The sequence below is a fragment of the Branchiostoma lanceolatum genome, chromosome 8 (genome assembly GCF_035083965.1).
Source record: "Branchiostoma lanceolatum isolate klBraLanc5 chromosome 8, klBraLanc5.hap2, whole genome shotgun sequence".
Classification (NCBI taxonomy): domain Eukaryota; kingdom Metazoa; phylum Chordata; class Leptocardii; order Amphioxiformes; family Branchiostomatidae; genus Branchiostoma; species Branchiostoma lanceolatum.
The window spans coordinates 14,551,444-14,567,864 of NC_089729.1; the positions used below are offsets into that span (position 1 = coordinate 14,551,444).

Here is a 16,421-nt window from a genome sequence, read left to right on the forward strand (position 1 = left end):
AGCTGATGGAGCCTTATAAAGTATCACTTAAAAAAAGCAGGATTGGCACTATTCAAAAAACAAATTTTTTGGCAATGCCAAAGGGTCAGAGCCTTTTCTACAGTATTGTAATTGTACCCTACCTTATGTGCAAGATAGATAAACAAGCAAACAAACAATGCCTCTTACAGCACCAACTAAAGAAATCAAGATTGGTACTAGTCAGGAAACAAATGTTTTGGCAATGCCTAGGGGCAGAGTCTTCTCTGTGGTGTTAGCTATTGTACCCTATTTAATATGCGAAATAGGTAAAGAAACAAGCAAACAAACAATACCTTTGCCACCCTCTCGTACACTTCCATGGCCCGCACCCACTTGCACAGACCCTCGCAGGCGGAGGACACGTTCTTAATCTTAACTGGGTCAAACTCTGGGTCATTGGTATATCTGTGGACCAAAGGTTTAAGGACAGTGTTGATTTTTTACCTAATATTAACAATAGGATACACAGATTTACACATTACCATCATGAGAGTACATATAATTCTTGTTACTAACCAAAACAATCTACTTATTAAATAAGTAAGACTTAGTATATGGTACATATATTTCCATTTAAAATCAATTCAAATTCAAAGGATACATTGTGCAAAATGTACTAAATTCTCTATTAATTGATACTGACAGTAGCTAGTAGTACATAATTGAAATACATGATTATTACAAAAACATGATTAAGAGGAATACATTGTAAAACAATAAAAAACATTGATCACAGCTGCTGCAATATACATTAACGTATTCCTTAAGCCCCCGTCACAAATCAAGAAATTAGCTCGGCCGACTTGTCGGCGAGCTCCAAATGGCGATTTTCGGGCGAAGTACGACCGACGTCCTGTCGATTCTACGGGCTTCGGGCGAATTTTCGGAGCTCGGCCGACGTTCGCGTGTCACTGGAAGCTGCGCTTAAATTCAGCGAGGCCTCGGCGACGATTTTGGAACTCGCACAGCTCGTCAACAGTTTGCCCGTAGCTCGCCCGAGCAACGCACAACGCTCGGCCAATATTCGGGCGGGCATCCGACGATTTTAGACCCGATTTTTGGTCGGTCGGAGGTCGCCCGAACTCTTCGGCCTCGTGCGAGCCTCGCACGGGCCTTGTACAATAATCGGACGACCGTCGTCAGTGTTCCGGCCGAGTCATGAAAAGTAAAGCGTGCTTCGGGCGAGCGTTGTGCAGGTGTTGATGGGAGCTTGGACGGGCCTCGGCCGAACTCCTTGTTGTTTATAGATAAAAGGAAACGACAGTTTGGTTTATAACATAAGATGATAAATGATACTGCAATATTAACTAATACTACTTTCAACTTGTCGAAGAATGCTGCCAAACTTTTCTAATGAAAGACAATTCAATGCAAAGTTAAATTTTCATTCAAAAAAAAAATTACAAATAAAATGTTGACACCAAAGACAATGCTTCTTGTTTCCATTTTGGTATTGGTTTGGATGTTTCAATTTGTATATTAATGAACTGGGGCTTGACTTTTGAGCTTTGACTTCACTTCCTGCGTTTTTTCTCCACAAAATGACTAGTTGAACGTCCACTGAGTCATTATAGATCTATGTTTGTCTGCCGAGGCACGCCCAGGCGTCGGCAGGGCGTCGATAGGCTTGTCAACGGTCGGTCGAAGCTCGGACGGCGTTCGCCCGAGCTTCGGTCGATTTCTATTTGGTGAAAATTTTTGGATCGGGGTTAAACGACTGATCTGTTGACTTTGTGGCTCCTGCACTTGTATTTTGATTGGTCTATAACAAAATTCCTCTTTATGTGATTATTTTCAGTGTGCCCACCTACTTCACTTGTGCCCTACAGATTTGCCACAACTCAGAAAGTAAAGTTGGTCCAAATTTGAGATTGTTACCAGGCCATTTGATTCTAACTTCGTCCGTGTCCAAGAGATGGTACCGTCTTATGTGGGATTTATGATTATTAGCGTTCGACGGACGTCGCCCGAGCTCTGTTCAATTTGTGACGGGGCAGGTTTTCAGTGAAAAATACGGTCGACGCTCGGGCGAATTTGAAATTCGGCGAGCTTCCGGCGATCTACAAAATCGGCCGATGCTCGCATGAATTGTGACGCCGGCTTTAACAACCTAATCTTATTTTTTGTTCCCACTGTCACAGTGAGAAAAAGAACTGAGTTTTCATACACACACGATGTATCATCAGAGATAAACAAAGTTTTAACAATCCTTGTCTAATAGAGGTTTACATCAATTTGACAGGACTATTCCCTTACCTCTGTGAATAGTTTCACCAGATTGGTAAGTCACTGAATAAAAAGACTCCAAGTGTTTTATTCCACCAAAGTTTCAGTGACGTATCACCTTACTCAGGGCAATTCTAACTGGTTCACTTTGCACTGCAGCTCAAATAGGTGTCACTGAAATGTTGGTGGAATAAAAGGCTTGCGTACAAAGAGTCTTTTTTATTCCTTTCCCTTACTTGTCTCGAATCTTCTTGATGATCGGGGCTGGAATGTTGTCCTTGTCGTACGTCTTCAGGTGATCTAAAAACTTCATGTCGCCAAGGAGCTTCTGAGACGGACCCCAGTAGTCTTCCACCATCTTTCCCGCGCCGTCCGGTTTCCTCTCGGGCTTGATGCCGCGCATGACGCAGATGGCTTCCATTACCAGCTTCACTTGACCCGGTGGGTTCTTGTTGGGGAAAGATTTTTTTCAAAATGAATTTTTTTTAAACAAACTTGCTCAGTGCAAGGCCGTAGGGGGTCACTCATCTAAGCACTGAACTAATTCTTACTGTAGCTGCATCTCTTAGCATCAATGCTCAAGACAAGCATGACTTCACTGACCCATTAGGAGAAGCAGGGGTTACGAAGGTTGCTCGGGAAATTCCCTACCCCATTTAGGCTGGAATGTTTTGAACCATTCACATGCATTAGGGCATGCCCCTACTCTTTCTCGAAAGATGTGGTGGGTTCTTTTACGTGCTTAAGGAATTGAAATATAATCTTTAATGATCTTTGAACACACACAAAAAATTGAAAACTGCAGATTATGGTCACTACGGTGGTGGTATTTCTGTCACACTTCTTTTAAGAATCATTTAAAGATATTTATTGATAAAAAAGACTGGTGAAGATTTTGACACATAACTGTGTGATCATGAAAAGGTTCCTGATGGATTACGTGTATGTGCTGCCTCCTTGCAGCTTGAAGACAAAATGCATTTAGTCGTAACTTTGTTTCTTTTTGTCGTTGCAAACATCAGACCACAGAAACATAAATCTGCACACGTGCATATTGATTTTGACCTGTTCAAAAAAACGGATGACTAACGAGGGTCTGACAAGCTTTTAGGGCTGGTCATCGGGCGAGCAAAGGGGGGCACAATTTAGCTAGGCTAGTGGACCAATAAATATCCACATCTACCCATGGAAAAATTGCACTGGGCCCTGATGTGGCAAATAGAGGATGACATGCTTTGGCCAGATTGGCACTGTCACTTTCCCAGGGTAATCAGGCCAATGGACCTTTCCAACCCAGTACAATTGAGAAGAGTAGGATTGACCTGGTGTGCTTGCCCAAAAATATGCGAGCCATAGCGAAGCCGCATTGTACTAATAGCTAACGAAAAAGCGTCATGCTTCGTCCTCAGTCTGAGGTTCGACCGCTTACGGTCAATGAATGAAAACAACGAATCTGACTTCCTTTAAGAGACTTTTGAAGTAACAGAAATTACCAAAACGAATGGACACGGACCCTGAACCAGCTTTCACCCTACTATATGTTGCATGTTGTACCAATTGTATAGGTTGTACCTTATATATGTAATGATATATGTTGATAGAGTTAGGATTTAATTGTAATGACTGTGTATCTCTGTTATATTGTATCTGACCCTTACCCATTCCCTCATGACCTCTATGAAAAGCGGCATACGTGCCGATTTGAGCTTCTCATGAATTATCAAAGGTTCAAACAAACGAACAAACAAACAAACCTTCATGGACTTGACCATGGTGATGTCGGCAGGTTTGAGGGTGTTTAGAGCAGCTACGGCAGCTTCCAACGCGGGCATGGCCACAGCCAGATCAGCTTCACACTCATCCTTGATGGCCTTGGCCGCGGCAGCTGCCTCGTTAGCTACTGCCTCGTCAGCAGAGACGACCTGCCAAACAAATACATTTTCAGTGGGGTCGTGTGGCGCAACGGCAGAGCGTTCGACTCAGAACCAAGAGGTCCCGAGTTCGTATCCTGGCATGTCACCGATCTTGTGCCCTTTACACGACTTTCCTCACTCCACCCAGGTGTAAATGGGTACCTGACTTCGGTTGGGGAAAGTTGTATTGTATTGAGGTCACCTGGTGGCGCCGAATGGCAGCCGCCCAGACCCTTGCGACAGTTCCACAAAATGCAAGTGTGGATAAGATATTATATATGTTGTGTAGTGTGTGAAACCTGTAATACCTTGCATCAATTCAGCGCTAGAAAGGCTGCCATTGCGGGTAATTTCTGACCAATAAAAACCATTATTAATAATATAAATTGATTTAAGCGAACTGTTATTGTAAATAATTGTATTCTACTAATGATGTGCCTCTAATTCTAAACAAATAGTATGCACTTTCAAGTAGTGAACTATTACCTTAATTAATTATTTCAAGTAAACACGACAACTAGACAGTAATTTTAATGATCTGCAACTACCTTTTATCAATGTACATACTGGATGGATGTTCGTTATGTTGTCATCGTTACTGTACGTTTTGTTATGTGTATTGTTGATAAGTAGTCCAGGAAGACTAGTGGCACACCACTGGTGGATTTTCTTTGATAAAGTCAATCAATCAATCAACTTTTATTGTACATTCAAACCCTATTGGCTAAGTACAGGCATTCGAATACAAGAGTATGTCACATAGTGACAGAACGTCTAATACTAATCTAAAACATGGGTTTTAAAACTTCCGATACACAAGGGTTCAGGTTCTTTACTAATATTCTTGTCTCTTGTTGATGTTAATATGTAGATTGTGATGGGTTTGTTTAAAAATAATTTTTTTTGCTAGAAAATAGAGTATAATGTAGAAGTTTGTAGTTGTCAAAGTCAAGGACCAAATTTTCATTAAAAGGCAAAAAAAATGATATTTCATGATAGCCCACCTGTTTCTTGGCTTCCACCTCGACCGTGTCAGCTTCGATCTTGACCATGAGCTTCTCGGTCTCTTCTGAGGTCTGAATGAGCTCTGGTTGTAGGTCCCGCAACTCTTTCTGCATCACAGACACCTAACAAAAAACAGGAAACACATTGTTTTTAATTGTAAATATCAATCTTTATTCCTCTTTTCCTGACCCAGATGTCTACTATTCACAAACGTATCCCAACAACTGTTTTTGTGTTTCTACAAAGTTGATATACAAATAAAGAATTACGTTGTCAATACAGTTACAATTACAGCATTGGAACTTTTTTGCCTCTGATAAGTATATCGGTACATGTAGTTTATCATAAAGCAAATTAGCCCAGTTTTGCTAATCGATCTTCTTGAAAAGATAAATGAACTGTAAATGACTAAGAAGATAGAGCAACTATAGCACCCTTTGAAAACATATAGTTACTTGTATTTGGATATAAAATCTTTCAATTTGATGATAATAAACAAATTGAAGATAAAAGGCTCTGCACTGAGGTGTAGCCAAAAATCTTGATCAGGGAATGGAGGATCACCTGTGACGCTGCGAAAGCGAGCTTCTCCAGACCGGTCTCGTAACGGGATTTCAGCTTCGTGATCTCCTTACGCTTGACGTCCAGCAGGGCCTTGAAGGTCATGATCAGTTCCAGATAGGACGTGGGGGTAACATAGTTGTGGCGACGTAGAATGCCGAGGAACCTAGTAACACAAACACAGTATTATCAAACAATATCATTGGTGGTTTCACTGATGGAAAGTCCCAGAATACGACTCAGCTTTTTGTTTTTTAAAGACTTTATCTAGTATGTATCTATTTACTTGTTTTATCTCAAGACAGTTGGGTTGCCTCCAACTTATAAAAAAGTTGATTTTCAAAAGGGCCCAGTATTACAATACATGTTTAATACAATCAGTCAGGTGGAGACAAAAGTGAATGGCAGTCAGTTTAAGAAATAATATCCTGTGATATACATGTTGTATCCTGTGAAAATCCAATATGTCAAGCCAAAAACGTTGTCCAAAAGTCTTAGCCGTTCCAAGGTCAAATCAATAACGGTCAAAAGATGAAGTGGAGGTCAGAGTTCAAAAGGTTACATGAGGCCATTTACATACTTTTTGACCATACATGTATATCACAGGACAATGACATTTTCAAAAAGTAGTGAAAGCGTGAACGTACTTCTCGGACTGAAGTTTAACACTGGTGTGGAAGTTTTTACACATGAAGACACATTCCTTCCGAAGGTCATCGTCAAGGTCAACATCTTCAAGGAACTTGTTAGCGACCATCTCCAAGGCATCTTCAGGCCACGCCTAAAAGAAAACACATTTTGGCATAAGGGATGCAAAGGAAGTCAAATGTCACTGTTGCACTAGTTCTTAAATCTAGTTATCAATGCTGTACAGTAAATCGATAAATTTTTCGAGAGGATTTAATTTTGTGGTAGGACTGGAAAAGAGGTTTCCAGTGTTTTCAGTTCGCAGTAAAAACTATACTGTAGTAATAAAAGACATATTTGCAGTGTAATTATGTTGCTGAAGAGAGGCGAAAATGATGGAAATAAAACCACTGCAAATATGTCAAGATTTACAGTAGGTGTTTATCAAATACTTTTAATGGACCACATATACTGTCAAAGGGCAAATGTTTACAGTGGTTTTACGTTCGCGGTTTTCGCGTTGACCTCATCATAGCAAACTTACATTTTTCTTCTGTCTTCTGCCCCCATACCCCTTTTTTTCAACCGCAAACTTAAAACAACTGCAAACACTCTGTTTTCTCTCTGCCTCCAAATTAATTGACCGTGAACATTTCCTTTTTTACAGTACGTTATCTCGTCTTACCTGGAACCAATCGATGGTACAGCAGTTGATCAGCGAGGGGAACTGACGGAGGCGGTTACGGAAGGCGTCGCCGATGGGACTGAAGGCGAGAACAACGTGGAGGTTCTGTTTCACACGCTCGATGAAGAAGTTGTACATGGACATGGGCGTGGCTTCAATCTTCTTGCCCTATTAGGAGACAAAGTCATGGATTAGGTCAGATGGTTTCTTCAAAAAGCGCCACCTACCAAATTGTGCCAGAAGTGCAAAGGCAGGAGAATGGCAACCAACTGCAAAGAAAGCATTTCTTTTAACCTTTTTTTCTGAAAACATCCTAGTTTGTAAATGAAAAACCAGCATTTGTTAATGAGAGTAAATGAAACTATTTTTAAATTTTTATGCAAAAAAAATTATCATTCATAAAAACAATTCATACCGTGTTTCTTGCAACGAGCTGCATTTTCTCGATGACGTCGGCTTTCTCGTCGGCTGGGAAGATGTTGGGCACATCGCCGGTGTTCAGGATCATGTTGATGTCCTCCACGAATGACTCGCTCTTGATCTGGTTGTCGCTGAACAGGAACACAGTCTGTTTGCCCTCTGACCCAGCCTTCAGCAACACCTGGTTGGTAATATAATGAACAACGTGAAAAATGACCTTTAGTGTTCTTGAACATTAACTATCAGTCTTTTAGAAAAGTCTTTTCACAAACTAAATAGTAGCATACAACTTTTAATGGCAGAGCAACCTTAGATTGAAAACTAATGAACAAAATCTTGGCCACTTTACCCCAACAGTTGAAATTTTTGACATGATTGTTTGAATAAAGTTTAACATAACAGTTGTGTAAGATTGAAGAACATCAATTCCTAATTTTCACGAAATATGGTGAGTTTATCTAGTCAAAAAGCTTCAGAATTAGAATTTCTCAGTTCTTCAACCGGAAAATGATGCTTCATCATGATAGATAACATCTACTAACTTCCACCAGGGTACATAATTCCACCACCCTGAAAAGATATGTCCAAACAGATCTCCAACCCAATGCCCCCCAGTATAATACACTAGCTCCTGTATATCTAAACTGTGCATACTGAGGACTGCTATACTAGAGAGCTCTCAAACCCATAGTTTTTCAAAATGGCGGATTTATGTAACCCGGCATATTAATGTTAATGAGCTCCTACCATGATGGTAGGAATGTTATTCAGTTTACATATTGAAATGCCCCCCTCCCTCTAAAACAATATCTTGAGAAGAGCCCATAGTCTGACCTTCTTGACATCCTCCCTCCACTCAGTGTTGGTGTAGTTCTTGGTGATCTCGATTTGGAACAGGTCGTAGTCCTGCATGAAGGTGGCTAGTTTGGTGGCACTCTGACGACCACTGCCTCCAATACCTGTCATAAAATATGGTTATTATACATCTTATTCCTTTAAAGCACCTATAAAATGGCACTTGACATCTCCTATTCTATGAAAAAATGAATATTGTTCATATTTTAAGTGTGGGAAAGACAGATGTTACAACAACATGTTGTTCAGCACCATGGACAAGACCTGTAGAAATATCATGCCTACAAAATAAGACTTTTCCCTTTCATTGAAATACTTATACTTAATAAGTATTTCCTATAGCTACTGACTCATGAACCTGAGTTTTGGGTATTGTATAAATCTATGATTGGAGAGGTCTTCGTAAAAACCGACAGAACATTTTTATCTTCAATACAAAAAAAAAAAAATTTCACTGAAAATAAAATCTTGCCTAGAATCTCAACATCTACCTAATATGTATACATTAATATTCCATTTATGACTGTAACTACATCTATTTAGCAAAAGACAAATGTGGACCAATCATAATTCAAGGCGGGACGACTTACCGACGAGCAGGAGATGTCCGTTGTCCTGTTTGAGTACACGGCTGACACGAGAAATGTGCTCGCACGCAAACTTGAACAGTACCAGCGACATGGGCGCCTTACTTATCGTGTTGTACTCATCAAGGTACCTGGATAAAACAACATGTTCAATTACTGGTTTTACAAGTACAAAAACAAATTGTAGATCATGTATACTGTTTCAAACTCATAAAAGATATTTCCTTTTGTACAATAATATGTTCAATGCATTATTACCTCTGTGAAGAAGGTATTGTTTTGGGGGGCTCTGTTTTGTGTGGACAATTGTTTGGTGTACATGTAGCTGCTGTACCTTATTTGTGATGACATTTGGGGTGTTGTGATCTTAAAGATACACAGAATTTTGGGCCTCCTAGTGAATTTCTCTGGAACTGCAGTAGACTTTGGGTGTTTTCATATTCTTTATTTTGCACATGCTACGGTCTCAATTTTTGGCGTGCTAGATAGTTTTTGTGGCCAGGAAGAAGTTTTTAAATTTGTGTCCTCAAGCTATATTATTAGTTTACTTATAAGTTTGGATATGATAATTGAACTGCTGAGTGTACTTACGACTCCATGACAGCTTGTAGCTCAGGAATGCTGGGTACTTCATCATAAATCCTTGTGTCTGCATCTTGTACCATGTAGTCACCGAAGAACAGGCTCCTGTTAAAACAAAAATTGACATTCACAGATTCAAAAAAAGGTGATACAGTAAATGTGGCCTGCCAACCACCTGGCACAGTCAACCACCTACAGTTATAAGCCACATTAAAACAGTCCCATCTAATTTCACAGTTGACCCTCTGCTAACCAATCATCTTACTCAACCAGTAACTGGATATTTTTGCAGTTCCCATGGGGCGATCATACCCCAATTTTTATTTTACTGCATAGATTAAGCACCGATGGGGTTTCTGTAATGTAATTGTATTGTATCTGAAACATGTCCTGTTTATGCATCTATATTGTTAATACAATGTACCCGGATATATTATCGTATTGTATAAAAAAAATATTGTCACTACACCTATCTTAATGTTCTGAAAACCTTGTTTATAAGTTAAGGCAATTGCGAATAATTTTATGAAGCTAATAATGTATAATGTAGTCCCAGTTCAATTCAGTGCACACGTCGCGTGCACTGCGAAACTGTGATACTTTTTAATGATATGAAATAAACCAATCATCAATCAAAAACCAAAGTTGAAGCCAATTGCTACAAACACAGGGCAAAATCAGTGAAGGGGACGAGGGGGTGGGGGGGGGGGTCGTGGTCCAAACAACCCATTTGTCTGAAACAACTGCTCACCAACCATTTTTCCTCAGTCCCTTAAGTGGTTTTCGGCACCAGATTTGACTGTGCCATTAGAAATTACCTGACGTGTGTAAGATTTATCAAACTACAGAACAACTTTAGATGGATGTTTTTGACATGGTTACTCTCAGACTGCTGATCGACAACAAAGAAACAAACAAACCTGATGTTGTCGTCGATAAGATTGCCGCTGGGGGTCAGGTGGTTCAAGACCTTGTCCATGCTGGTTTTGAAGCATTCCTTTGTGGTCTCCTTCATGATGTTGAAGAACATTTGCCTGAAACATATTTGTAAGATAAGATATTAATATTTTTGTTTCAAACTGACAGTAGGTTTTCTATTAGATGCACAACAACGTCCCGGAGGTTGAAAAATAGTCTCTTTCATATAGCAATAATTTCTTGTTAGGAGGTCATCTGCATTTTTTGAGAGAAAAAACAACAACTGGATCTTTGACTTAGATTACTGAAGATATTAAAATATTTGCTGTATTTTCAAGTTTGTGCTTTTTGTGGTCGCTTTTCCACTGAAGACTTATCACACTTGCAAATATATGCCTGTTTTTCCATGGTACCCCTGGTATTTTCTCAACTGCCAACTCAAATATAGTACAAATTTTAATTTTTAATGTGCCATAAAAACTCAGTGCCTCGAAATTAAACGAGTGTAATATACCTGTCGTCCAAAAATACTTTCATCAGTGATGAGGGGGGATACAAACTTAGCCACGTTTGGGATTGTTTTCTCAACGCAAAGCTCAAGCTCTGAGGAAGATGTCTGATAGACATTGAAACGTAAGCAGATGACAGACATTACTAGTTGTGTAAAAGAAAAACTCTAATATCCTAGTACCTGTCGTCATCGTCAATCAGACGGTCGTAGAAGCACCGGTAGACTTCGTGGATCCAGAGACGAATAAGCTTGTCGCCTTCCTTCATGTTTGAGCTTGGAACGAGAAGAACGCCCTGAATCACGCGGGCAAAGTCACGCAGGTTGAACAGGTAGTGCGACTTGGAGGGGGTGGGGAGAAAGTTGGCAATGGCCTCCTTGTACACCGTCATGGTTGCCTGGACCAACATCTACGGGGAAAAATAAACTTTGTGAACATCTTTCTTCTATCTAATAATGAAACTTCTATCATAAAAACTTGCTTGTCTAAATACTGTAAAAGGAGAAATGGTCTTGGGGATTTGATTTTGCAGTTAGGAGAAAAGTGCAGAAGGGAGAAAAGTGGTTTTACATGCGTAAGTTCACAGTTGAAATAAGGGGTGGGCGGGCAAAAAACAGTTTAAACTAACATGTTTCTTTGTGACAAAAAAAAATGGAGGTAGTCAAAAATATGCATATCAAATTGAGCATAAGCGTTGCAAGCAAAGAAAGTCAGTTTTAAAATTCAGTACAACATCTTGAAACTGGTGTAAAGAGTAACAACACTCCTATTCACTGCAGCTCTGACACTCTTTGCCAGGTGGCGTAGGTGCACAACATATCCCTTTGTCCTCCTACCTTGCCCAGCCTCAAGAAGGTCCCATCAAAGCCCTTGCCAAAGTGCCAGTCCACGATGGAGTTGAAGATTTTGCTCATGGTGTTGTCGTCGAATGAGTCTATGGAGATGACATTGAGATGACGCATCATGCGGCCCGTGATGTGGTTCCTCCCACCGCCAGGGGGGCCCATACCGGAAACAAGCAGCTACAAAAAATACAACAAACTTGATGATTGATTTTGAATATACACATAAACTGACAATGACAATCAACTGACTTAAGCTTAAGTTTAGACCCACAAAAGATTGAAATTGGGCTCTAAAATTTGAAGTCATTATCGCAAATGTTTGATTACAAATGTTGATATTTGTTCCAACTGTAAAGTCAAATACTCCCAATTGCTAAAATTACCAACCGCAATCATATAAATCATTTACAGTACACGTCAGGCTTTAAGCTAGGATTTATAGACAAGGAGTCCAAAAATTGGGGGGGGGGGGGGGGATGCTGTGATGCGGGGGTTAGGTGTGATCTAGTCTTATCGTACTTTTAGCAGACAATCTTAAGCACTAAAAACTACTGGTTCCCTCTCTGTTTCCCGACGGGCTCTATGGATTAACAATTTCCTGGAAGCCTTGCATGTCAATCAGTTTTCATGCTGTCCCAGTGTCTGCTAGGACTAAAAAATCAACAGTAACACTGTAACACAGTAACATGTGTATGTAATTACCCGGGAAACAGGGGGTCCTCTGTGGGTCCAGTTGAAAAAGACGCATGGACGCATGCCTAGCTAAAAGCCTTGTACACATGAAGTTTTATATAGTAAAAATAATAATGTTGTTCCACTGACCACGTCCGTGAGCTCTATCTTGGTGTTTTCCTTGAGGTCGTACCAGTGGGAGTGGTCCTGCCACTGGCGCAGCAGCTCGATGGGTGGCTGGGCACCGTATTTCTCCTTGGCGGGCATGTTCAGGTCGTCCACGAACACGACACATTTCTTACCCATGGGAGGGCCTAGCACGCCCTTACGTCGTCTGTGTACATGAAAAAAAAGACCAATTTAGAGGATAATGTTTACAGTCAAAATGGTAAAAATTTAGCTTATCTTCAAATACTGTAAATGCAGAATTATTCGCGGTGGTTGCACGTTTGCGGTTTTCGTGGCAACCGTTTCACAGCGAACTTAAAACCACCACAAACATTTTTGTGCAATACTGTAGCAGTATGTAACAATAGCGCTGCCACAAACTTAAAACCACCGCGAACACTCCATTTTCGCCTCAGCGCGAAATGAAATCCATGTGAACTTAAATGTATTACAGTAAGTAACAATTATTACACTCTTTTAAGATATATTCACCTTACTAAATGTTAATGTTATGGTCTCATCAATCATAAACTGACATTATGTATTCCCAAACATTATGTATTCCAACAATCTGAAGAATATCATATTCCACATTTTGAAGATTTTTATTACATGCAGCATACCATGAAGTACTAGCCTCCAAATAAATTTTCATAGACCAAATTTGATTCAATTAAATAAATCCAATTTCATTACATTGAATTAGATCTTGGTTGGTTTTTCTGATGCTATAATACTACAAACAACGCAGTCCCCCATCTCACCAATTTAGTTGGAATTAGTTGGAATTATTATTAATCAGTTTATTATGTTTATAATTTATGGTAATCATTATGTTTGAGTTTCCTCATTTGTATTTACATTATGCTCAGTTTACTTAAGTTACCCATATTCGTAATTTATGATTACTTTGAGTTTCCTCATTTGTATTTATATTATGCTTCAGTATTTGTGTTTACATATATTATGCTCAGTTTATTTGAGTTACCTATATTCGTAATTTATGATTACTTCTGGTTTTTCGTCCACTACACCCAGCTTATGTTTTCACTTATGTCGACCTCTGACCTCCCTCGTTCATCTCTCGTTTACTTTTGATTTCACAACATTTGTTTTGTCGAATTCTTAGTTAACCAATTGTATAGTTTTCGTTTCATTTTATTTATTTGTATTGGGACTCCAGGAAGAATAGTGCATATTGTATATCACTAATGGAGATCTAAATAAAACAAACAAACAAACAAACCTGTCCAACTTAGAGAGCACAATATCCTGTGTCTGGTTGGCCGTTGTGCGGGCAGAAAAGTTGATGACATTGGGCAGATATCTGGAATCAAGCAGAAACAATTAAAAGACCTGAGTTGACAATGTCACATTGCTTTATATAACTAGATGTAAAAAGGTAAAGGTAGTCCCAAAACCTTTTTGAGGCCATAGGGACAGTGGGCTGTTATCCACTGTGTCTAGCTAGGGCACGGTATTGGAAGGCAGAGCCCATCCCTATCCTTCCTCCGCCTTATAACTCCCCAACCAAAGTCAGGTACCCATTTGGTGGCGTGAGGAACATCGTCCCAAAGACACATCATCTAGTCAGGAATACCAGGGATGGAACCCTTTACCTTTTGATTTCGTGTCTGCTAGCAGAGCCACATGACCATGCAATTCCACTTCATTTATGATAAACAATAAACCCTTAAACTAAAGTGCCCATCCTTATTAAAAACACTAATATCTCATTCGAAAAGTTTCCTGAGAAATAACATTCAAACCCACCTCTCTTTGGGCAGTTTGACCAGGTAGTTGTTGGTGATGGCGGACTTTCCCGTTCCCGTAGGTCCGACGAACAGGAGCGGTACGCTGTGGGGCAGGAACTGGTCCAGGAAGTACGTCTGTCGCGCCGTCTCCTCCGTCAAAATGATCAACTCTGTGACCTGTAGGTACAGATCAGCAGAATAAAATCTAATTAGATTAAATGCTCAGTAAATTAGGGGGAGGAAGCACCCATGATAGAAGAGCAAGCAGATGATTGAATCAGTAATCTATAGGGTTGATAATTGTGATAATAGATTAGAGTGACAAAAAAAAGATTTGAAATATACTTGCAATGAACAATCTTCTTCTAAGTAAATAATAAAACATGGGGGGGAACAAAAGCCACAGTGAAAGAGAAAATATCCACAGGCTGATCCAAAAGACTTCATCACACCCTCTTTTAGACTACATTTTGATGTTCAATCCTACGTTAACTTTGTGCATGAAATGCATTCAAAGCTTTTTGATCATTGAAAGTCTTCAATCTGATTTTATGGTCTAATTTTTGCAAACCATGAGCGTGTAAAGTTTCAAGTGCATTGGTGCCATTGACATTGGCAGTATGCTTAACCTTTAGCACAAGCAGCCATTTGGGACTCCATTCTCTATTGCTTACAGAGTTAGACAGCAGAGAGAAAGTTTAGGATATCAAGTTGACAAAGGTCTAGACAGACAAGCATTGGCCTCAGACAAAAACAAAACTTGGTACCTTTGCATCATTTGCGATACCGGTCTTGCTCTGGTCCACGTAGTCCATCCAGCCACTCCACGAACCACTGGACTGTTTCTTGAAGTAATAGTCGTACACGGTGCCTCGCTCGGGGAACAGGTTGCTCTGAAAAACAAATAAAAGTTCAAAACTTTAGAAATATTCAAAACATATATTATTAGTGACTGATGAAAGAAAACTTTGCCTTTGATGTTTTGGTCACATTTGCACCGGTGCCCATAGGGGGTGTAGCCCTATCTGGGCTCGAAAGCCACAAATTTGTCCTAGCGGACTGCCGAATACTGAGCGGTACCTCTGGGTGTCCTCACCATTAGCCAACGGCATCTTTTTATTACCGGGTCCCGGGTTGATTTTAACTCCGAGGCCGGACCGAGCCCGAAAATCTGGTATACTTTCAAATAACAGCATAAGATAAAGGAACATGGATACCAAGGTCATAGCAGGGGTGGGTTTTGAACCCCCAACCCTTGGATCATGCCCCTTGCAGCATCTCTCACCTTGCTCAGTTTGAAGCTCTTTGGTTTGGGATGGTCAGGATCCGTTCCTGCGATGATGTTCCTGAAGAAGACGTCAAACTTCTTCCGCCCGTCGCCCGTGATCGTTCCTCCAATGGACCAGATCAGGCAGAAGAGGAACAGGTTCTGCATCCACATCGTAATCTTTGAAAAAAAGAAAAGATCAACACAATTTATCACATATACTTCGTCGAGGTACTGGAGTGATAATCACTGAAAGGTTTGCTGTGCATATGGAAATTATACGATAATCATTACAGAGAACAATGATCTATTAACAATTATTTCCCTCTAAAGAATCTCATCCATAATGAACATGCTATACTAATAACTACCAAATTGAATGCATAATCCCCCTCACCAACCTGATCACTTTTAGACACATTATACTACTAACTACCAAGTAAGCGGTGGAAGCTCAGACTGAGGATGCAGGATCATGCTTTCTCATTAGCTATTAGTGCAAATGAATGTAGCTTTGCTACGGCTGGCATATTTTTTGCCAAGCACACTGAAAGGTTCCGGGTTTGATACTTGCACTCTTCTCGATAAGTGTGTTGGGTTCTTTTACATGCAGAGGTTTGACGCCCTAAAGCTCCCTCTTACACAGGGCCGTTGGCTTTACATCCCCCTCAGATAAGATGATGCAACTCTTTTCCAGTCGTGTCCAGGCCCGGGCGCAATCTTGGGCCACTGGCTCCACGGAATTTGAACCAGATGTGGTGAGTGGCAGAGTGCACAAACCACTGACCCACATGGACACTACATTG

General features: G+C 40.3%; 1 protein-coding gene across 2 annotated transcripts in view; it reads right to left on the reverse strand.

Moving 5' to 3' along the window:
- The window catches only part of LOC136440851 (dynein axonemal heavy chain 3-like), a 69,583-nt gene that overhangs the window by 20,126 nt on the left and 33,036 nt on the right, over positions 1–16,421 (reverse strand). For both annotated transcript variants that reach the window (XM_066436995.1, XM_066436996.1), the window contains exons 42-60: positions 15,634–15,795; positions 15,116–15,241; positions 14,368–14,525; positions 13,841–13,921; positions 12,577–12,760; positions 11,746–11,931; positions 11,092–11,318; positions 10,403–10,516; positions 9,492–9,587; positions 8,904–9,031; positions 8,293–8,417; positions 7,454–7,639; positions 7,039–7,206; positions 6,374–6,507; positions 5,730–5,892; positions 5,165–5,287; positions 4,002–4,169; positions 2,484–2,695; positions 315–426 (exon numbers count right to left, since the gene is read on the reverse strand). In XM_066436995.1, the coding sequence (XP_066293092.1) occupies positions 315–426; positions 2,484–2,695; positions 4,002–4,169; positions 5,165–5,287; positions 5,730–5,892; positions 6,374–6,507; positions 7,039–7,206; positions 7,454–7,639; positions 8,293–8,417; positions 8,904–9,031; positions 9,492–9,587; positions 10,403–10,516; positions 11,092–11,318; positions 11,746–11,931; positions 12,577–12,760; positions 13,841–13,921; positions 14,368–14,525; positions 15,116–15,241; positions 15,634–15,795 (2,853 nt within the window). The remainder of the gene's footprint in view (positions 1–314; positions 427–2,483; positions 2,696–4,001; positions 4,170–5,164; positions 5,288–5,729; positions 5,893–6,373; positions 6,508–7,038; positions 7,207–7,453; positions 7,640–8,292; positions 8,418–8,903; positions 9,032–9,491; positions 9,588–10,402; positions 10,517–11,091; positions 11,319–11,745; positions 11,932–12,576; positions 12,761–13,840; positions 13,922–14,367; positions 14,526–15,115; positions 15,242–15,633; positions 15,796–16,421) is intronic.